This window comes from Castor canadensis, chromosome X (genome assembly GCF_047511655.1).
Source record: "Castor canadensis chromosome X, mCasCan1.hap1v2, whole genome shotgun sequence".
Lineage (NCBI taxonomy): Eukaryota > Metazoa > Chordata > Mammalia > Rodentia > Castoridae > Castor > Castor canadensis.
In genome coordinates this window covers 135668618-135686963 of record NC_133405.1, presented here as the reverse complement: position 1 = coordinate 135686963, position 18346 = coordinate 135668618, and the positions used below count along the sequence as shown (strand labels likewise).

General features: G+C 38.9%; 1 protein-coding gene and 1 pseudogene across 1 annotated transcript in view; both read left to right on the top strand.

The window, feature by feature from the left end:
- LOC141419511 (uncharacterized) overlaps positions 1-8717 on the top strand; it is a 29892-nt gene extending 21175 nt beyond the window's left edge. Inside the window, exon 2 of the mRNA XM_074062300.1 lies at positions 8003-8717. Within this exon, the coding sequence (XP_073918401.1) occupies positions 8003-8717 (715 nt within the window). The remainder of the gene's footprint in view (positions 1-8002) is intronic.
- A 7443-nt stretch (positions 8718-16160) lies between these two features.
- On the top strand, positions 16161-17574 carry LOC109695760 (protein CDV3 homolog; annotated as a pseudogene).
- Positions 17575-18346: the final 772 nt, after the last annotated feature.

The window sequence follows — 18346 nt, the reverse complement described above, 5'->3', positions numbered from 1 at the left end:
ATATACTCACTTATATATTCACATATACACCCGTTTTTTTAAATATTCAACTTTTAAATCATATCTCCTCTGCCCTTCTCCTATCGCTCTCCCATTTGTAATTTCTGTCCACAACAAAGTAGTTCTCCTTCTTTCTTTTTTTCTGTCTCCATTCCCCCATCCTTCAGGGACACTGACCCCTTTTTCTTTTCTTTCTCACTATGCCTTCAGTTGATCTTTTCTATCTCCTTCTTCTCTTTCAGTAACCCTTCTATTTACTTAGCCACCTCCCCTTCCATCTTCATTACTCCATACATCTTGTATGATGTATTAGAGTTCTCACTCCTACTTTCTTTCCATTGCTACCCTATTAACTATTGTCTTCCTACTTCATGAAGTAGTAGATATAAGTAGTTATAATACTGCATAGTAAAATGATCTTCTTTGTACGGCTACGCCAGTAGCTTGATAAGCAAATTTTAGCTTATTTTCTATTTTTAGGGATTGCTTTTGCCTTTTTGACAAACAATTCTTTAGGAATATGTGAAATATTTACATATTTTCAAAGTTAAAATTGTAAAACCAGGCTTATTCTGAAAGAACCATGTTTGTTCTCACTCCCTTCCTATTCCCTCCCATCATATGTAACTTTTAAGTTATTTGGTTTATTTTCCATTGTTTTGTTTTGCATATCAGGAGGAGGTATTTAATATTTAAATCATATCTTGCAAAATGCTATCACACTATGTATATTGTTTAGCATCATTTTTTTTCACTTGACAGTAAACTCATGGAGATCACTGTATATCAGCGTATAGATATCTTTAAAATTTTTAACTGATACCTAAAATATATGTATCAATGTAACATGTAATGTTTTGTTATATAAATATATAATGTAATGCTTAACTTAGGTTAAACATTTCTATCTCCTAAAATATTGATCATTTCTTATTTCAAAAACTTTCATAATCCTTTCTTCTAGGTTTTTCAACTGTACAACATATTATTGTGATCTGTAGTCACCTTACTGTGCAATTTCACAATAAAACTTCTTACTCCTATCTAACAGTACCTTAGTGGCCATTGATCAAACTTTACCCTATCTCTTTTGCCCTAGAGATCAGTTTTTTTGCTTTTTAGGATTTGAACTCAGGGCACGTTCTACCACTTTATGCATGCCCCTGAGCCCCTTTCTCACTGTTTTGTGGCTGCATAGTTTTCCATCATATGAATGTACTCTAGTTTATGAAGCAGTTATATATGCATGAGTGAGTATATTATAATTGTGCATTTAACTTTTTGTACTTTTGCCAGTATATCTCGAGGATAGAGTCCTAGCAGTGTTGGATGAAAGGGTCGATGCATATGTTCTGTTTGTCTGTGGTACTGGGGATTGAATGCAAGGCCGCACACTCACTGGACAAGTCCCATACCACTTGTTCTTTGCCCTCAATCCTATAATGATTTTTAAATCTGAAAATATATGGGTGATTCATTTTGTACTCCAATGAGCAATCTATGAGAATGACTTTCCTCAGAGCCTTGTTAAAAGAATACAGTGTAAGACATTTGAATTGTACTTCAGTATGATAGGTGAGAAACAGTATCTCAGCACTGATTTTTTTAATTTTTATTTTATTTTATTCATATGTGCATACATTGTTTGGGTCATTTCTCCCCCCTTCCCCTCCTTCCCCCCGCCGCTCCCTCCCTTACCCCCCCTTACCCCTCACTACCAGGCAGAAACTATTCTGCCCTTATCTCTAATTTTGTTGTTGAGAGAGTATAAGCAATAACAGGAAGGAACAAGGGTTTTTGCTGGTTGAGATAAGGATAGCTATACAGGGCATTGACTCACATTGATTTCCTTGCGTGTGTGTTACCTTCTAGGTTAATTCTTTTTGATCTAACCTTTTCTCTAGTTCCTGGTCCCCTTCTCCTATTGGCCTCAGTTGCGTTTAAGGTATCTGCTTTAGTTTCTCTGCATTGACGGGAACAAATGCTAGCTAATTTTTTAGGTGTCTTACCTATCCTCACCCCTCCCTTGTGTGCTCTCACTTTTATCATGTGCTCAAAGTCCAATCCCCTTGTTGTGTTTGCCCTTGATCTAATGTCCGCATATGAGGGAGAACATATGATTTTTGGTCTTTTGGGCCAGGCTAACCTCACTCAGTGATGTTCTCCAATTCCACCCATTTACCAGCAGAATGATAACATTTCGTTCTTCTTCATGGCTGCATAAAATTCCATTGTGTATAAATACCACATTTTCTTAATCCATTCGTCAGTGGTGGGGCATCTTGGCTGTTTCCATAACTTGGCTATTGTGAATAGTGCTGCAATAAACATGGGTGTGCAGGTGCCTCTGGAGTAACCTGTGTCACAGTCTTTTGGGTATATCCCAAGAGTGGTATTGCTGGATCATATGGTAGATCAATGTTTAGCTTTTTAAGTAGCCTCCAAATTTTTTTTCAGAATGGTTGTACTAGTTTACATTCCCACCAGCAGTGTAAGAGGGTTCCTTTTTCCCCTGCATCCTCGCCAACTCATGTTATTAGTGGTGTTGTTAATGATGGCTCTTCTAACAGGGGTGAGGTGGAATCTTAGTGTGGTTTTAATTTGCATTTCCTTTATTGCTAGGGATGGTGAGCATTTTTTCCATGTATTTTTTGGCCATTTGATGTTCTTCTTTTCAGAAAGTTCTGTTTAGTTCACTTGCCTATTTCTTTATTGGTTCATTAATTTGGGAGAATTTAGTTTTTTGAGTTCCCTATATATTCTGGTTATGAGTCCTTTGTCTGATGTGTAGCTGGCAAATATTTTCTCCTACTCTGTGGGTGGTCTCTTCAGTTTAGAGACCATTTCTTTTGTTGAGCAGAAGCTTTCTAGTTTTATGAAGTCCCATTTATCTATGCTATCTCTTAGTTGCTGTGCTGCTGGGGTTCCATTGAGAAAGTTCTTGCCTATACCTATTAATTCCAGAGTATTTCCTACTCTTTCCTGTGCCAACTTTAGAATTTGGGGTCTGATATTAAGATCCTCAATCCATTTTGAGTTAATACTGGTATAGGGTGATAAGCATGGATCTAGTTTCAGTTTTTTGCAGACTGCTAACCAGTTTTCCCAGCAGTTTTTGTTGAAGAGGCTGTCTTTTCTCCATCGTATATTTTTAGAGCCTTTGTCAAAGACACGTTGGTTATAGTTGTGTGGCTTCATATCTGGGTCCTCTATTCTGTACCACTAGTCTTCATGTCTGCTTTACTGTCAGTACCATGTTGTTTTTATTGTTATTGCTTTGTAATATAGTTTGAAGTTGAGTATTGCCTTGGCTATTCGTGGCCTCTTGTGTGTCCATATAAATTTAACGGTAGATTTTTCTATCTCTTTGATGAATGTCATTGGGATTTTTGATGGGAATTGCATTAAACATGTAGATTACTTTTGGAAGTATCGACATTTTTACTATGTTGATTCTACCAATCCATGAGCATGGGAGATCTCTCCACTTTCTATAGTCTTCCTCAATCTCTTTCTTCAGAAGTGTATAGTTTTCCTTGTAGAGGTCATTCACATCCTTTAAGTTTACACCTAGGTATTTGATTTTTTTTGAGGCTATTGTAAATGGAATTGTTTTCATATATTCTTTCTCAGTTTGTTCATTATTAGTGTATAGAAATGCTAATGATATTTCTATGTTGATTTTATATCCTGCTACCTGCTATAGCTTTTGATGGTGTCTAGGAGCTTTGGAGTAGAGTTTTTTGGGTCTTTAAGGTATCGAATCATATTGTCTGCAAATAGGGATATTTTGACAGTTTCTTTACCTATTTGCATTCCTTTTATTTCCTTCTTCTTGCCTAATTGCTCTGGTTAGGAATTCCAGTACTATGTTGAATAGGAGTCGAGATAGTGGGCATCCTTGACTTAGTTCCTGATTTTAGAGGGAATGGTTTCAGTTTTTCGCCATTATGTGTAATGCTGGCTATAGATTTGCCATATATAGCTTTTATGATGTTGAGGTATTTTCCTTGTATTCCTAGTTTTCTTAGAGCTTTTATCATGAAATGGTGTTGGATCTTATCAAAGGCTTTTTCTGCATCTATTGAGATGACCAAGTGGTTTTTGTCTTTGCTTCTGTTAATGTGGTTTATTACGTTTATTGATTTTCATATGTTGAACCACCCCTGCATTCCTGGGATGAAGCCTACTTGGTCGTGGTGAATGATCTTTTTGATGTGTTGTTGAATTCAGTTTGCCATTATTTTTTTTGAGGATTTTTTTCATCAATGTTCATTAAGGAGATTGGCCTATAGTTCTCCTTTTCGGAGGTGTCTTTGCCTGGTTTTGGGATAAGTGTAATACTGGCTTCATAAAATGCTCAGCACTGGGTTTAATGTGTATTTCTTGTATTAGAGAAGTTGAGCATTTTTCAAAAGTTTTAGACCTCTTTCCTGTGTTTTCTGTCAGTTGTTGTGTCAGTCAGCTTTCTGTTGCTGTGACAAAATATCTGCAGAAAATAACTTAAGGGAAGAAATATTTACTTAGCTCATAGTTTCAGAAGTTTCAGTGCGTGGTGGACTGGATCAATTGCTTTTAGGTTTATGGCAATGCAGAAACATCATGGTGAAAGGGCTTGGTGGAGAAAAGCTCCACACTGAGTGGCAGCCAGGAAACAGAGAGAGGAAGGGGCTGGAAATTTATATACCCTTCCAGTGATTATGTGATGCAGACTATGACTATGTCTTGGTATGTGTCCATTACACAGAATTCCCCAGCCATTACTAGTAGTCACAGAAACATAAGAATGTTTATTTCTGAGAAGAGTCCTTGAGATCCTTGAGCCTTCTTGAGCATCCCTTTATCATTTCATGGTGTTGAGGAAAAGGTTCGACTGATGGTCCCACAAAAGATTTATCTCATTTCATATTTATTTTTCATAAAGGATCATCGTTATATTTTCAGCACAGTCACTAGAGCAGTTGACATTTTTAGGTGAGTCCATGTGCGTGTCACTTTGAATATGAGTGGTGACTCCTGCTTTGGGTAGTATCATTGCCATGGTGATCACATCCTCCTTGCATGCAAACAGTCATGTGGGGAAAGTGAAAGATTAACTTGTGACATGGAAGTTATGTGATGGTGTTGCCAAACCACAGGGCGTCCTTCCTTTTATAAATTAAACATTTCTTTGCTCTTTATAAAGTATTTGCCCTGTTTAAAGATAAGTTTTACTATCGTAAAATATGTGTAACATAAATTTGCCATCTTAGCCCTTTTGAAGCATACAGTTCACTGGCAGTAAGATCATTCAATTGTTTAAATCCTCTCTAGAATTTTTCATCTTACCTAAGTGAAACTGAGCCACTCACCCTGACTCTCCTCTATCCATCCCCTGGAAACCACCACTCTACTCTATCTCCATGAATTTGAGTCCTCTAGGGACTGTGTACATGTGGAATCATACAGTATTTGCTCTTTTGTGACTGGTTCATTACACTTAGCATTATGTATTCGAGGTTCATTCATGTTGTAGCTTTTGCCAGAATTTTCCTTCTTTGCATGAATGTATAGACCACTTTTGTATATTCCTTCATCCATCTCTGGATATGCAGATTGTTTCCACCTTTTGGTTACTGTGAGGAATGCCGTGAGCATAGATGTACAAATTATCTATTCAAGAGCCTTCTTTGAATGTTCTTGGGTACATGCCACAAGTAGAATTGCTGCACCAAATGGTAATTCTGTGTTTAAGTTTTTGAAGAATCATTGTACAGTCTTCCACATGGCTGCACCTATTTTCCATTTCCACCATTAACGTATAAAGGAATTGAATTTCTCACTAACATTCATATTTTTTTCTTTTTAGATAAAAGTATTGTCTGTGAAAAGATCTTTATGAAAGCTGAGATAAGGAGACAGGAGGCAAGTATTTTGTAGTTTTCAGTCTGTTTCTATCATTCACTTTCATTTTTATAGGATACAGATGGCCATCATAATTGACATGGAATTAATCTATTTGCTGACACTCTTTTGATGGGAATAAGTCCCATCCAATATCAAGAGATGCAGGAGGCACTGAATCCAGCCACCATGGCCCTGAAAACTGTATTGCCCTTTGTACCTGTGTAACTTAGAACTTGAGTATGTTACTTAACCTATAGTGCTCTGTTTCCCCGTGTATAACATGGGGATCACAAGTGTATGCCTATCATTGGACTGTCCAGAGAACTGAATGTGACAATCTTACTGAAGTGTTTACAATGGGCTTGGCCTATACAAAGTGTAGGGTAAGCATGTAATGGATATTTTATGAAAAACAGGAGATTTGTGACACTTTGTTCAAGCCCCAATCTCTACCTAACATTACTGCTTTTGCTGTAGGTGGCTCACCACATTCTGGGATCTTCCCAGGTTGGCTGGACGTTCCCCTCCCTGTCCAACATATCTTATTTCTGCAAAGAACATTTGTGATCCTTCCATCATCCACATGTGTGAATTAATGAACAGGACATACAGGTAATTAAAAAAATAAGGTCTAAGGAATCTTTAAATTTGGAGCATGCTCTTGGGTCGTCATTATCTGATGATCTCTAACACACTGAAGGGTTTGAATTGACAAGCTACCCAAACAATTTGGTTTATAGTATAAATGTGAAGTCTATTTTTTCTTTTTCTTTATTTTTTCTCTTATTTTTTGTGATATTGGGTTTGAACTAAGGACCTTGCACTTGCTAAGCAGATACTCACTGCTTGAGCCATGCTCCACCCTTTTTTGATTTAGTAATTTTTCCGAAAGGGTCTGGCATATTTGCCTAGAGTTCTTTGTTCATGGTACTCCTACTTATGTCTCCCACATAGCTTGGATTGTAGGTGCACACCACCATGCCAAGTTAGTTTGTTGAGATTGGGTCTCACTAATTTTCTCTGGGCTGGCTTTAATCTTCCAGCTGTCTGTCTCCAGAGTGGCTGGTATTATAGGTGTGAGCCACTTTACTTGGCCCAGGCGTAAGATTTTCTTCATAGAAGATATTTGCTTCATGTAAAACACAGTAGGGTATTTTAAAAGTTGCACTTAAAACAAGGAAGTATCTAACAAACAGTGAAGTTTTGACTAAGGATGAGTAAAAAATGTAAATGGCCATGATTTGTCATGTTTCATATATGTATCTTTAAGATCATGCTCATTCTGCTTTTAATTACAAAAGTATGTGTAATTTCCATTAAAAACTTACAAACTTCAGAAAAAATATGTAAATAAAAGTGAATACCTCTCCAGGACCCCATTGATATCCTGAATATTACTCCTTTTTGTGTGCATCTCTTAAACTTAAAAAATGTTCATATCTATTTGTAGGAAGGAAGAAAATCAAGGAAGGTATTCTTTTGACCCAGTTGAGCATATCACACATTTTATTCCTTTTGCTTTTTTTTGGATTTTTTTCCTGCTGTTCATACAGTTTAAATCATCCTTGGTAACGACAATTCATTTGCGCATTCCTCTACTCATACCCAATTAGGTTATTTCTATTTTTTCTCTATTGCAAGTGGTGCTGCAACAAATATCCCTCTACAGATGAGTTTGCAAGCTCTTATCTTACTACTAATTCCCAGAATTGGAGTTGCTATACAAGAAGTAAGAATGTTTTGGCTTTTGAAAGATATTTCCAAATTGCCCTCCAAAATGACTTACAAATTCTTTTTGTGTATATGTGTGTGTGATGCTGGGGCTGGAACTCAGGGCCTTGTACATGCTAGGCAAGCACTCTCTCTCTGAGCTACATGCCCAGCATGTCTTAAAAATGGATACTCCTGTGATAGTCATGGATTTCTAGGCTTCTTTTATTCTTATCTAAAATATTTAGGACACGGACAGTTATACAGAATGCTTAAATATAGCTTTCAGACAAGAAAGACTAGACATAAATTTTCAGCACTGAATAAACCATGACGCATTCTTTCTGCATCCCCCGTTCTTCCCTGTTCCTGGCCTGACTCTATGCCTCCTCAACTTGATCCTCAGGTTTCCTGAAGAAAAGAAATGGAACTACCTACGGAATGGCATACTTTGCAGTTTGATAGCCTTTGTTTTTGGAATAATCCTAGCCAAGAGTAAATCTTGGCACGTGTGGGAATTCGAGAATGATACTGTCCAAGTTTTGTTCATAGGTCTCTGGGAAGCTGATTATTATCAAAAGTTTAACATCTCAGGTTCAATAGTTGAGTTACCAATACACACCACTATCAACGAGAGCTGGATCGTTCCTCCTGAACTTCACCATATACGTAACCTGATACTCTTGGCTAATTTTATGAAGTTGGGAGTCCTGTTTTTCAGCATGGAGGCTGCTTTCGTCAGCTGGATGAAAGCCCTGTACCCAGATTTCCTGAGATCTTGTTACAAAATCTCTACATTTTTCCTTATACTCTGTAGTGCTTGTACAGTGGTTGCTGTGAGCTGGAACCATGCAGTGGACTTTTATGTTGAAACCACCCTTGACTTTCCAGGTACCTTTCCAGTCAAAAAAGAAGCCCTGACAAAAAAACACTTCTCCTATGTGCTCCCACTAGGGGTTCTAACGGCCATCTTCTCACTCTTTGGTGCAACCATTTTCATTAATAAGATGTGGTCAATAGAAAAGGGGAATGAAATGAAGCCTAAAACAAGGCCAAATATGTCTATTAAAAGAACTGAACTCAGGGCTTCTATGTTTGGAAAGTCTGCCAGTCATTTTTAAAGAAGTTCCCTACATGTGTACAATATTGTGGCATTCATCTGCTCAGTTTAAAATAAAACATTGATGTGATCTCATTGTGTGTCGAAAAGTTTATATCCTCTCCACTCTGTAAGTCCATTCCTTTCTTTGAAGGTTTTCACTTCCAGATATCTGCATGCAAACATCTCTTCAAGTACTGGCAAAAATCCAAGGGAAGGGAAAGTACTTGTATAATGCAAGCGTGCAACAATGAACACAACTGAATCCACACTTAAAGAGAGTATTTTTTTTAAGACACAGAAGAATGTCTCTCTCTCTTTTTTGATAGGACTGGGATTTGTACTCAGGGCTTCACACTTGCAAAACAGGCACTCTACCACTTGAGCCACACCTCCAGTCCTTAAAGAGAGTTTTTAATAAGTTCACATATACACATAGGACAATAGCCATGGTTAGAGCTCAGTGATCTTAAGACATCATAATTGGTGAGCCAGGCAGGGTTTCTCATCTGTGCCACTGCTGACACTTTGGTTTGAGTTCTTTTGGGGAGCTGCACACTCAGGATATTTAGTAGAATCCATAGGCTCTTCCCTATAAATGCCAGCAACACTCTCCTTCCTTCCCAGTTGTGAAAACCAAAAATGTCCAGATACTTCCAAATGTCTTCTGATGGGCAAATGGGACCCATGGAGAATCACTGGGCTGCATTAGCCAATGACTCAGGCTAATGGAATTATGGTATATTGAGAGAATTTTGAAGGAAATAGCTAACCAAATAAAACTGCAGACTCAAGGTAGCATCTGTTGGCTACTCTGGGATCTATTGATTATGATTTTGCTTCCTCTTCCAGAGGCTGCATCATAATTTCAATGTCAATGGAAAATATAATCTTCAAAGTATAACACCTTGCAGTAGGTTTCCATAGCTGGATATGAAAGAGACAGTAGGCATCCTGCACTCTCTGGGATATTCAGACAGTAGTTAAGCATTCTTAGAGCAGTGTGAAATGCTGTTAAAGCACTGTTGCAGATGAGCCTTTGTTCTCAGCACCCTTTTGAGAGTTTAGTTTATCTTAATGTGCTAAGATGTTAGTGTCTGGGAAGGGCTGATTCCTTAATAGACAGCTGTTAGACATTTCCCCAGGGCCCTGACTACCTGGAGTGAAGGACTTCTAGAAACCTTCATTATCATAACCCCCTTCTGTCTATATAAGTGGGCTGCTCAGCTCATTTTGTAAGCAGTCATGACACATCCTCCTGTGCTGCCCCTGGGTATTGCAGCAGCAGGTCCATAAAAGATTTCTCTCAAGTGGTCTTCTTTACCCACTTTCAATTATAAGCATTAGTAGAGCAGCTGAGTTGGTAATACAAAAAAAGAAGAGAAGTTGTGGCAGTGTAGGTAGCAGAAATGGCAGGGGGGAGATTGGATATGGTGCCCAGAAGCAGAGCAGCAGCAAGGGCAGCAAGCAGTTCCCAAGGTAGAGGAAACCAACAGCAGAAAAAGGATCTGGCTGACAGTGACCAACCAGGCCAGCCCAGCAAAGGCTGCAGCATGAGTGGTGGGTAGAAAGAACAACAGAAGAGCAACTGACAGAAGCAGCTAGGGCAAGCCTTAGCCAGTGGCAGGGAGAGCAAAACTGGCATAGGTGAACAGGTGTGAAAGTGAAACTACAGTGTACAGGGAATCTGTGGGCAGAGAGACCCTTCCTGCCACAGATTCTTGCTTGAGGTATAAAACAGATGTATTATGCCAGGCCATGTGCCTGACCCTTTGGCCCTGAACACTGTCACAGCCCTAGTTGTCAAAGACCTAGGGCTGACTGCCACTGCCTGCTGTCATCCACTTTTGCTGTTGCAAACACACACCAAGGGCCTGAAATAAATGGAGGAGCTTCTCCTTGCCTACCCCTGATTTCCATCTGGGTAGAGCAGTGGGATCCTAACTAGCATTCATCCCATGAGCTTGTGTGGGACATTTCATATCCAAACTATAACAAATGACAAAAACCTTATGATAATCTCAACAGAGGCAGCAAAAGCATCTGACAAATTCAATATTTGTTCCTGATCAAAAACCTCATCAGATTAGATAAAGAAGGAATGTTTCTGAACACAATAAAGGCCACATATGACAAACCCATATCTCATAATCAATGATAAAATGTTGAAAGCTTTTCCTTTACGATCAGGAACAGACAAACATGACCACAAACACTACCTCTATTCAATATAGTACTGGAAGATCTTGCCAAAGGAATTAGGCAAGAGAAAGAAATGAAAGGCATAGACATTAGAAAGGAAGAAATTAAATTTTCTCTCTTTACAGATGACCTGATCCTATGTACAGAAAATCCTAAGGAATCTCCTCCAGAACTGTTAGAACTAATCCAAAAAATTCAGAAAAGTTGCAGGATACCAAATCAACATATAGAAGTCAGTAACACTTCTGCACACTAACAATAAACTATCTAAAAAAAACATGATAAAAATAGCCCCACTCAAACAGATACCACTGTGCCTTGTAGCACACACTTGTAATTGAAGCACTCAGGAGGCTGAGAAGGTAAGATCAGGAGTAGGAGTAAAGTCTGGGAAACACAGGGAGAGCTTGTCTCAAAAAAAGTCACCGATAAATTACATACCTTGGAATGAATTTAAGCAGGGAGGTAAGGTAAAACATTGATGAAAGAAACTGAAGAGGACACAAATAAGTGGAGGATAGTCCATGTTAATAGTTTGAAAGAATTAATATGGTTTAAAATGTCCATCCAAAATTCAAAAAAGAATCTTAAAATTCATTTCCAGGCCTGGTGGTGCACATCTATAATCACAGCTACTTAGCCTGGTAAACTTAAATGAGACTCCGTTTCAAAATACAATAATAAAGGTTGGGGATATACCTCTGTGGTAGAAAGCTTGCCTAACATTTGAGAATGTACAATACATACATATATATGTGTGTGTATCTATCTATCTATCTATCTCTATCTATGTGTGTATTCTACAGCTTTAAAAGTTTTATTTTGGAGTCACAGCTCTTAAGATTTTAGCTTTAAAAACTGTAGTAATTAAAGTTCATGGTTCTTATACAAAAACTGTCACAGTGGGACAAATGGACCAGAATAGAGATTCCAGAAATAAATGCATGTGTTTACAGGCATCTGATTTTTTGGACAGTATTTGGGGTTGAACTCAGGCTTCACAGTTGCTAGGTAGGAGCTCTACAACTTGAGCTGCTCTGCCAGCCCTTTTTTGTCTTGGCTATTTTTAAGATGGGGTCTTGCTTTAGGTCTGGGCTGACCTGGGCTATGATCCTTCTATTTGTGCTTCACTGCATAGTGGAGATGACAGGTGTACACTACCACATCGAGCTATTCCTTGTCATGGAGGTCTCTTGAACTTTTTGCCCAGGCTGGCCTCAAACCCTGATTTTTCTGATCTCTACCTTCTGAGTAGCTAGGATTTCAATATTGACTCACCGCACCTGGCTTAGGCAATTGACTTTTCACAAAGGGTTCAAGAACATACAGTGGAGAAAGGACAGTCTCTTCAATAAATTGTGTTGAGACAAGTGGATATCCACATGCAGAAGAATGATATGAGTCTTTCATTTCACACCATATAAAAATAAACTCAAAATGAGTTAAAGATATGAAAATAAGGGTAGAACCTATAAAAGTACTACAGAAAACGGCAAAGTTCCATGGCATGGGTCTGAGCAATGGGTTTTGGAATATGAACCTAAAAACACAAGCAACAAAAGCAAAAATAGACAAATGGGGTAATATCAAACTAAAAAGCTTGTGAACATCAAAGGAAATAACCAATAGAGAGAAGAGAAAACATATGGAATGGGAAAAATATTCATAAACCATACACATGGTAAGTTGTTAATATTTAAAATACATAAAAAATCAACTCAGTAAGAAACCAAATAATTCAATAAGAAGATGAAGAAAGGACCTGAAAACACCTTCTCAAAAGAAGACAAAGCAATGTCCAACAGATATGTGAAAAAATGCTTGTCACTACTAATCATCAGAGATGCAAATTAAAACACAATGGGAGATCACCTCACAGCAGGTAGGAAGATTATTATGAAAAAGATAAAAAATATGTTTGGCTAGGATGTGGAGAGTTCTTGACACTGCTGTTGAAAAAGTTAGTATAGACATTATGAAATACATCTGTAGGTCTCTCAAACAATTACATATGGAACTAAAATATAACCAGAAATCTCACTGCTTGCTATCCATCCAAAGGAAGTATGTCAAATAGACATCTGTACCCTCATCATTCAGCTTTAAAAACATAAGGAAACCCTGGCATGTGTGTTAACATAGATGAACCAGAAGGGACGTTATGCTAAGTGAAATAAGCTAGGCAAAGAATTGCAAATACCACATGATCTCACTCATATGTGTTTCCCAAAAGGTTGGTCACACAGAAGTAGAGTAGAATCATGGTTACCAGGTGCTGGGGGAGAGCAGAAACTGGTCAAAATGTACAAAATTTCAATTAGGTGAAGTAAGTTCAAGAGCTCTGTTATATACCATAATGACCGCAATTAATAGCAATAATTCTTTTTTTTGCCTTTTATTATTCATATGTGCATACAAGGCTTGGGTCTTTTCTCCCCTCTGCCCCCACCCCCTCCCTTACGACCCACTCCACCCCCTCCCTCTCCCCCCCACCCCCTCAATACCCAGCAGAAACTATTTTGCCCTTATTTCTAATTTTGTTGTAGAGAGAGTATAAGCAATAATAGGAAGGAACAAGGGTTTTTGCTGGTTGAGATAAGGATAGCTATACAGGGCATTGACTCACATTGATTTCCTGTGTGTGTGTGTTACCTTCTAAGTTAATTCTTTTTGATCTCACCTTTTCTCTAGTTCCTGTTTCCCTTTTCCTATTGGCCTCAGTTGCTTTTAAGGTATCTGCTTTAGTTTCTCTGCGTTAAGGGCAACAAATGCTAGCTAGTTTTTTAGGTGTCTTACCTATCCTCACCCCTCCCTTGTGTGCTCTCGCTTTTATCATGTGCTCATAGTCCAATCCCCTTGTTGTGTTTGCCCTTGATCTAATGTCCGCATATGAGGGAGAACATACGATTTTTGGTCTTTTGGGCCAGCCTAACCTCACTCAGAATGATGTTCTCCAATTCCATCCATTTACCAGCCAATGATAACATTTCGTTCTTCTTCATGGCTGCATAAAATTCCATTGTGTATAGATACCACATTTTCTTAATCCATTCGTCAGTGGTGGGGCATCTTGGCTATTTCCATAACTTGGCTATTGTGAATAGTGCCGCAATAAACATGGGTGTGCAGGTGCCTCTGGAGTAACCTGTGTCACAGTCTTTTGGGTATAAGCAATAATTCTTGAAAATTGCCAAGAGAATAGACTTTAAGTGTTCTCACCAGAAAATATGCTAAAAACATGAGATAATACATATAACTAGATCGACCGAGCCACTCTAAAATGTATATGTATTTCACACAGCATGTTGTAAATATTAAATATATAAAATTTTTATTAATTAAATAAGAAAAAAGTAAGACTTAGACATGAGCATACACACATAGGCCTTCAATTCCACCTTTCAGTCATATCCACTGTTAACTGTTGGGCACAAAGTTCTTTTCTTTTTGACATGCGTATATGGATTTTTATGCAAATGTGGTCACTAGCATGCAAATAATTATGCATTTAATACTATACACAACACACACACAGGACACTTTTAGTTCATATAGCTTTATTCCATGTTTGTTAATAGCTGAGTGGTATGCTTGCTTCACAGTAGGCTTGGGATCAAACTGGCTGTTCCTTAAATTCTGTCTCTGCTACCGTAGACATAGGAAAGGTATGTGAATGTAATTATAATTCACTTCTGCCTTGACTTAGTATACAGGTCTTTCATGCTTGGTACTATATTTAAAAAAATTTTTGAGACAGGGTCCCTCTTTGTAGCCCAAACTGGACTAGAATTCGAGATCCCCCTGACTCCACCTCCCTAATGCTGGTATTTCAGGTGTGAAGCCCCTTGCTGGACTCATGCTTGGTACTACTGACACTGGAGCCAGATAAATCTTTATGGAGAGCTGTCCCTGTGCATCATAAGACGCTAAGCAGTGTCCCTAACCCCACCCAGTAGATGTGACAGTGTCTGAATCTCCCCGTGTGACAGTCAAAAAGGCTGTGACCTACAGAATCCTTATACTATCAAGCTACCTTCGATGCATTTCCTACTGCATATGCATAAAGAGGCCAGGGTCACTAAATTCAATTTAGAGCAAAGCTCGTGGTCTTTAACAACAATTGACTGTGTGTCTTGGATTGCTATTTAACTTTCCCCTCAGTTTGTCTATCTGTAAACTGGAGCAAAAGTTGTTTTCTCTTGATATAAATGTTATGAGACTAAATAATACAAGCAATGTCCTGCAACATTTCCAGACACAGATTACACACTCAACATCCATCCATCCATTGTCGGTGCCACTACCACTGCCTCTGTGACTTGGACTATAACATAATTTCTCTTTTTAAGGATATATTCATTGTACGCGGGGATTCATAGTGACAATTCCAAATAAGCTTAGATTGAACATTGGTTACATGTCTCCCCCTCAATCCCCTCCCCAACCCTCTTAAAGCAACTGCAAGAGGTTTCTTTTTTTTTTATTCATTTATTCACATGTGCGTACATTGTTTGGGTCATTTCTCCCACCTGCCTCCCCGCCTCAAGAGGATTCTTTGTTCTATTTCATATAAGCATATGAAGTCCATCAACCATATACCCTTGCCTTAATCTCTTTCATTCACCACCCCCCTTACTATAGTCTTGTCGTTCATTATTAATATTTAAGTTCATGTTTAAGAGGGGTTCTCATTGCATCTCTGCAGTGAGTCTACTTTACTTTGATCAGTTCAACCCTTCCATTGCTCTCCCTTTACCCCTTTAACTCCCATCCCCTCTTTTTGCAACAGCTTTAGTACACATCCTTATATACTCTACCTTCACACATGTCGTGTTTTACGATATTACTGATACTCTACCATTCTCTTTTCCTTTCCCTCTTTTCCCGAGTTCTATAGAGTAGTTCCACTGTCACAAACATGTTCTACATCTGAGTTTGGGTATTAACATAATTTGTGTATGCACTCCTTGAGTCTGAGATTTTAGGTTGTTTTTTGACTACTACTCTTTTGTGAGCAGTGCTGCCCAAGCATCTTCAGCATGGCCAGTTCTTAGGTGCACTGCTCGTTCACAGGAGTCTCATGTAGAGGTCTAGCCAAGTCTACACAGGGCATGTACCATAACACTTCTTTTTGCAAATATGGAAATGCCATTCTCTGCGCCCGGGCAGCATGAGCACACCGCCGGTGTAGACCCCGAGATTAGAGCTCTGTTGGCGGAGCCTGTCACCAGCCCCACCCATTCGAGCCGATAAGGCCATGGCCATGGCCAAGACGGAGGAGCAAAGCCTGGACAACTTCTTTCCTAACAGGGACAAGAAGGAGTGGAGCAGCTGGGCAGCTCTGGTGGGAGCAGAGGAATGGCAGGTGGCAGACGGGGCATGGGAGCCAGGCTGGGTGACTGTGGGGCTGCAGGCTCCAGGGCCTGCAGAGTGACTTCAGGGGTGTGGAACCATGGTCCTTGGGGCTGCCACCAAGGCTGAAGATGAGTGGAAAGAATTTGAGCACAAACACGTTGATTAGAGCAAACTCAGAGTTCAGTCAATGTGAATAAGTGAAAAGGAAGGAGATGATAATGAAAAGGTTCAGGTGATAACTGGGAAGAAGGTGGAGGTGGTAGTGGTGTAGAAAAATCTTCAGTTCCCTGGGGCAAAACAGCTCCAGTACAAGCACCACCTGCTCCAGTAATTGTTACAGAAACCCAGAACTGGTAATTCCTGGTGGTGTGTACAGGCCTCCCAGGGCCAGGCTAATCACATCAAGGAAAACACCACAAGGACCACCAGAGATATACAGCAAAACACAGTTCCCGTCGCTTCGCTCCACTGCCTAGCATGTAGAAAGCCGGAACATGAATGCCATCTGGTACATCTACTGCTTATTCAGGGACATGAATTTTATAAAGTAAATAAAATGGGAAGAAATGTAAATGAGATCAGGTGGAAATTTTCTTGGGTGGCTTTTAAAGTTAATCCTAGCCTTTTTGCCTCTTTGAGAGCACAGCTGGCTTGAACTTAGACTTCCACTTGGACTTGTTCCTCTGCTGTGTCCTACAAAATGTTTAAGGGACCCTTTAGTGACTCACCACACTCATCTTTCTTTACCTGCTCTAATCTGACCCACTCCCACAAAATAGAAGGGAAGAGAAATTGTTGAATGATGAGACCTTTACTTGAATGTGAAATTGTTACCCTTACTTATACATAAAGAGAAACATATCTACTAATTGCTGAAAGTAAAAGTGAGGCTTACCAGGAATGTCATTACACAGCTTCTTTCCATTTGTTTTCAAGTTGGTTCTAAAATAGGTTTGCAGTCAATACTATTCAGAAGATGGGATCTTAGAGCTTCAGTACAGTATTACATGTTTTCTGTTCAATTACAGCCTTAAAGTGATTTGATAAGGATTTTATATTCCCTGTCTGTCCCCAAGAGTCTTATAAGGAGTCACTTTTTCTTTTAATTCAGAAGAATATTTTCTAAATACCCTAGTAAAGAAGCAATATTCACTGATTACATTTCTTTCCCCTTAGGAATAAAGAAATGGAGAAGAGGTTTGAAGTAGTAAGACACAAAAATAGAGGTAGGGATGAGGTTTAAGAAAACCAGGCCCTTTAAACTTCAGCGAGTCAACCAGTATGCTGTGCTTGAAAATCAGAAAAGCGGCCACACACAGTAAAATTAAGGAATGGTCTTTGCTAGCCCTTCTAAGGTAACTAGACCATAGCTAATCGCCACGAACAGCCATTCATCTCTGACCTTTGATGTATCTTCAGCAACCAATGCAGATCACTCAATTTCAGGACTGGTTCTATTGCACTTTGGAAGTTTAAAGTGTGACTGCTGCTCTTTATGTATATTGGATTTAGGACTTTTCATAGTTCTGTAAATGTGTGGACTAGATTCAGAGTGATTTTCACAATTGCTCTACAAATACAAAAAACCAAAACCTGCAGCTGGTGGTCATTTAAAAAATCTTTTCATGTTCGGGTACTGAGCCTTGGTAAGGGTTGACTACCTCAGATTTACTGGACTCTCTGTGGACTTCACGTGGACCACAACCGGATAAGAAGGTTACAGCAATTAAAGTATCAGTGTGAACCTTGAAGCCAGCTCTACTGGATTCCTATCAGAAATCCTAGAGAAAGTCAGCCATCTGGGTTCTGATCTGATGTAAAAGATGAAGATTTAAGTGACCTTAATTAACCTGTCCTGTGCCCCACTCTAAGGAATACTATCTGTAGTAGGTAGTGGCTATGTCAGAGTTCCTGGAACATGCTGCTGTCAAAGGAACCAATGTGTTTAGATCATCTATATAGGGCTGTGACGTATACTTTAAATTTTTAGTTTTGGTCTGAGGTAATTGAAATCAAATTCCACTAAATTTGGGTCCACCAAGTGGGAATGGGGGTGGAAGAGTGAATAATCTTATTTCTTTGAGTAATTTTTTC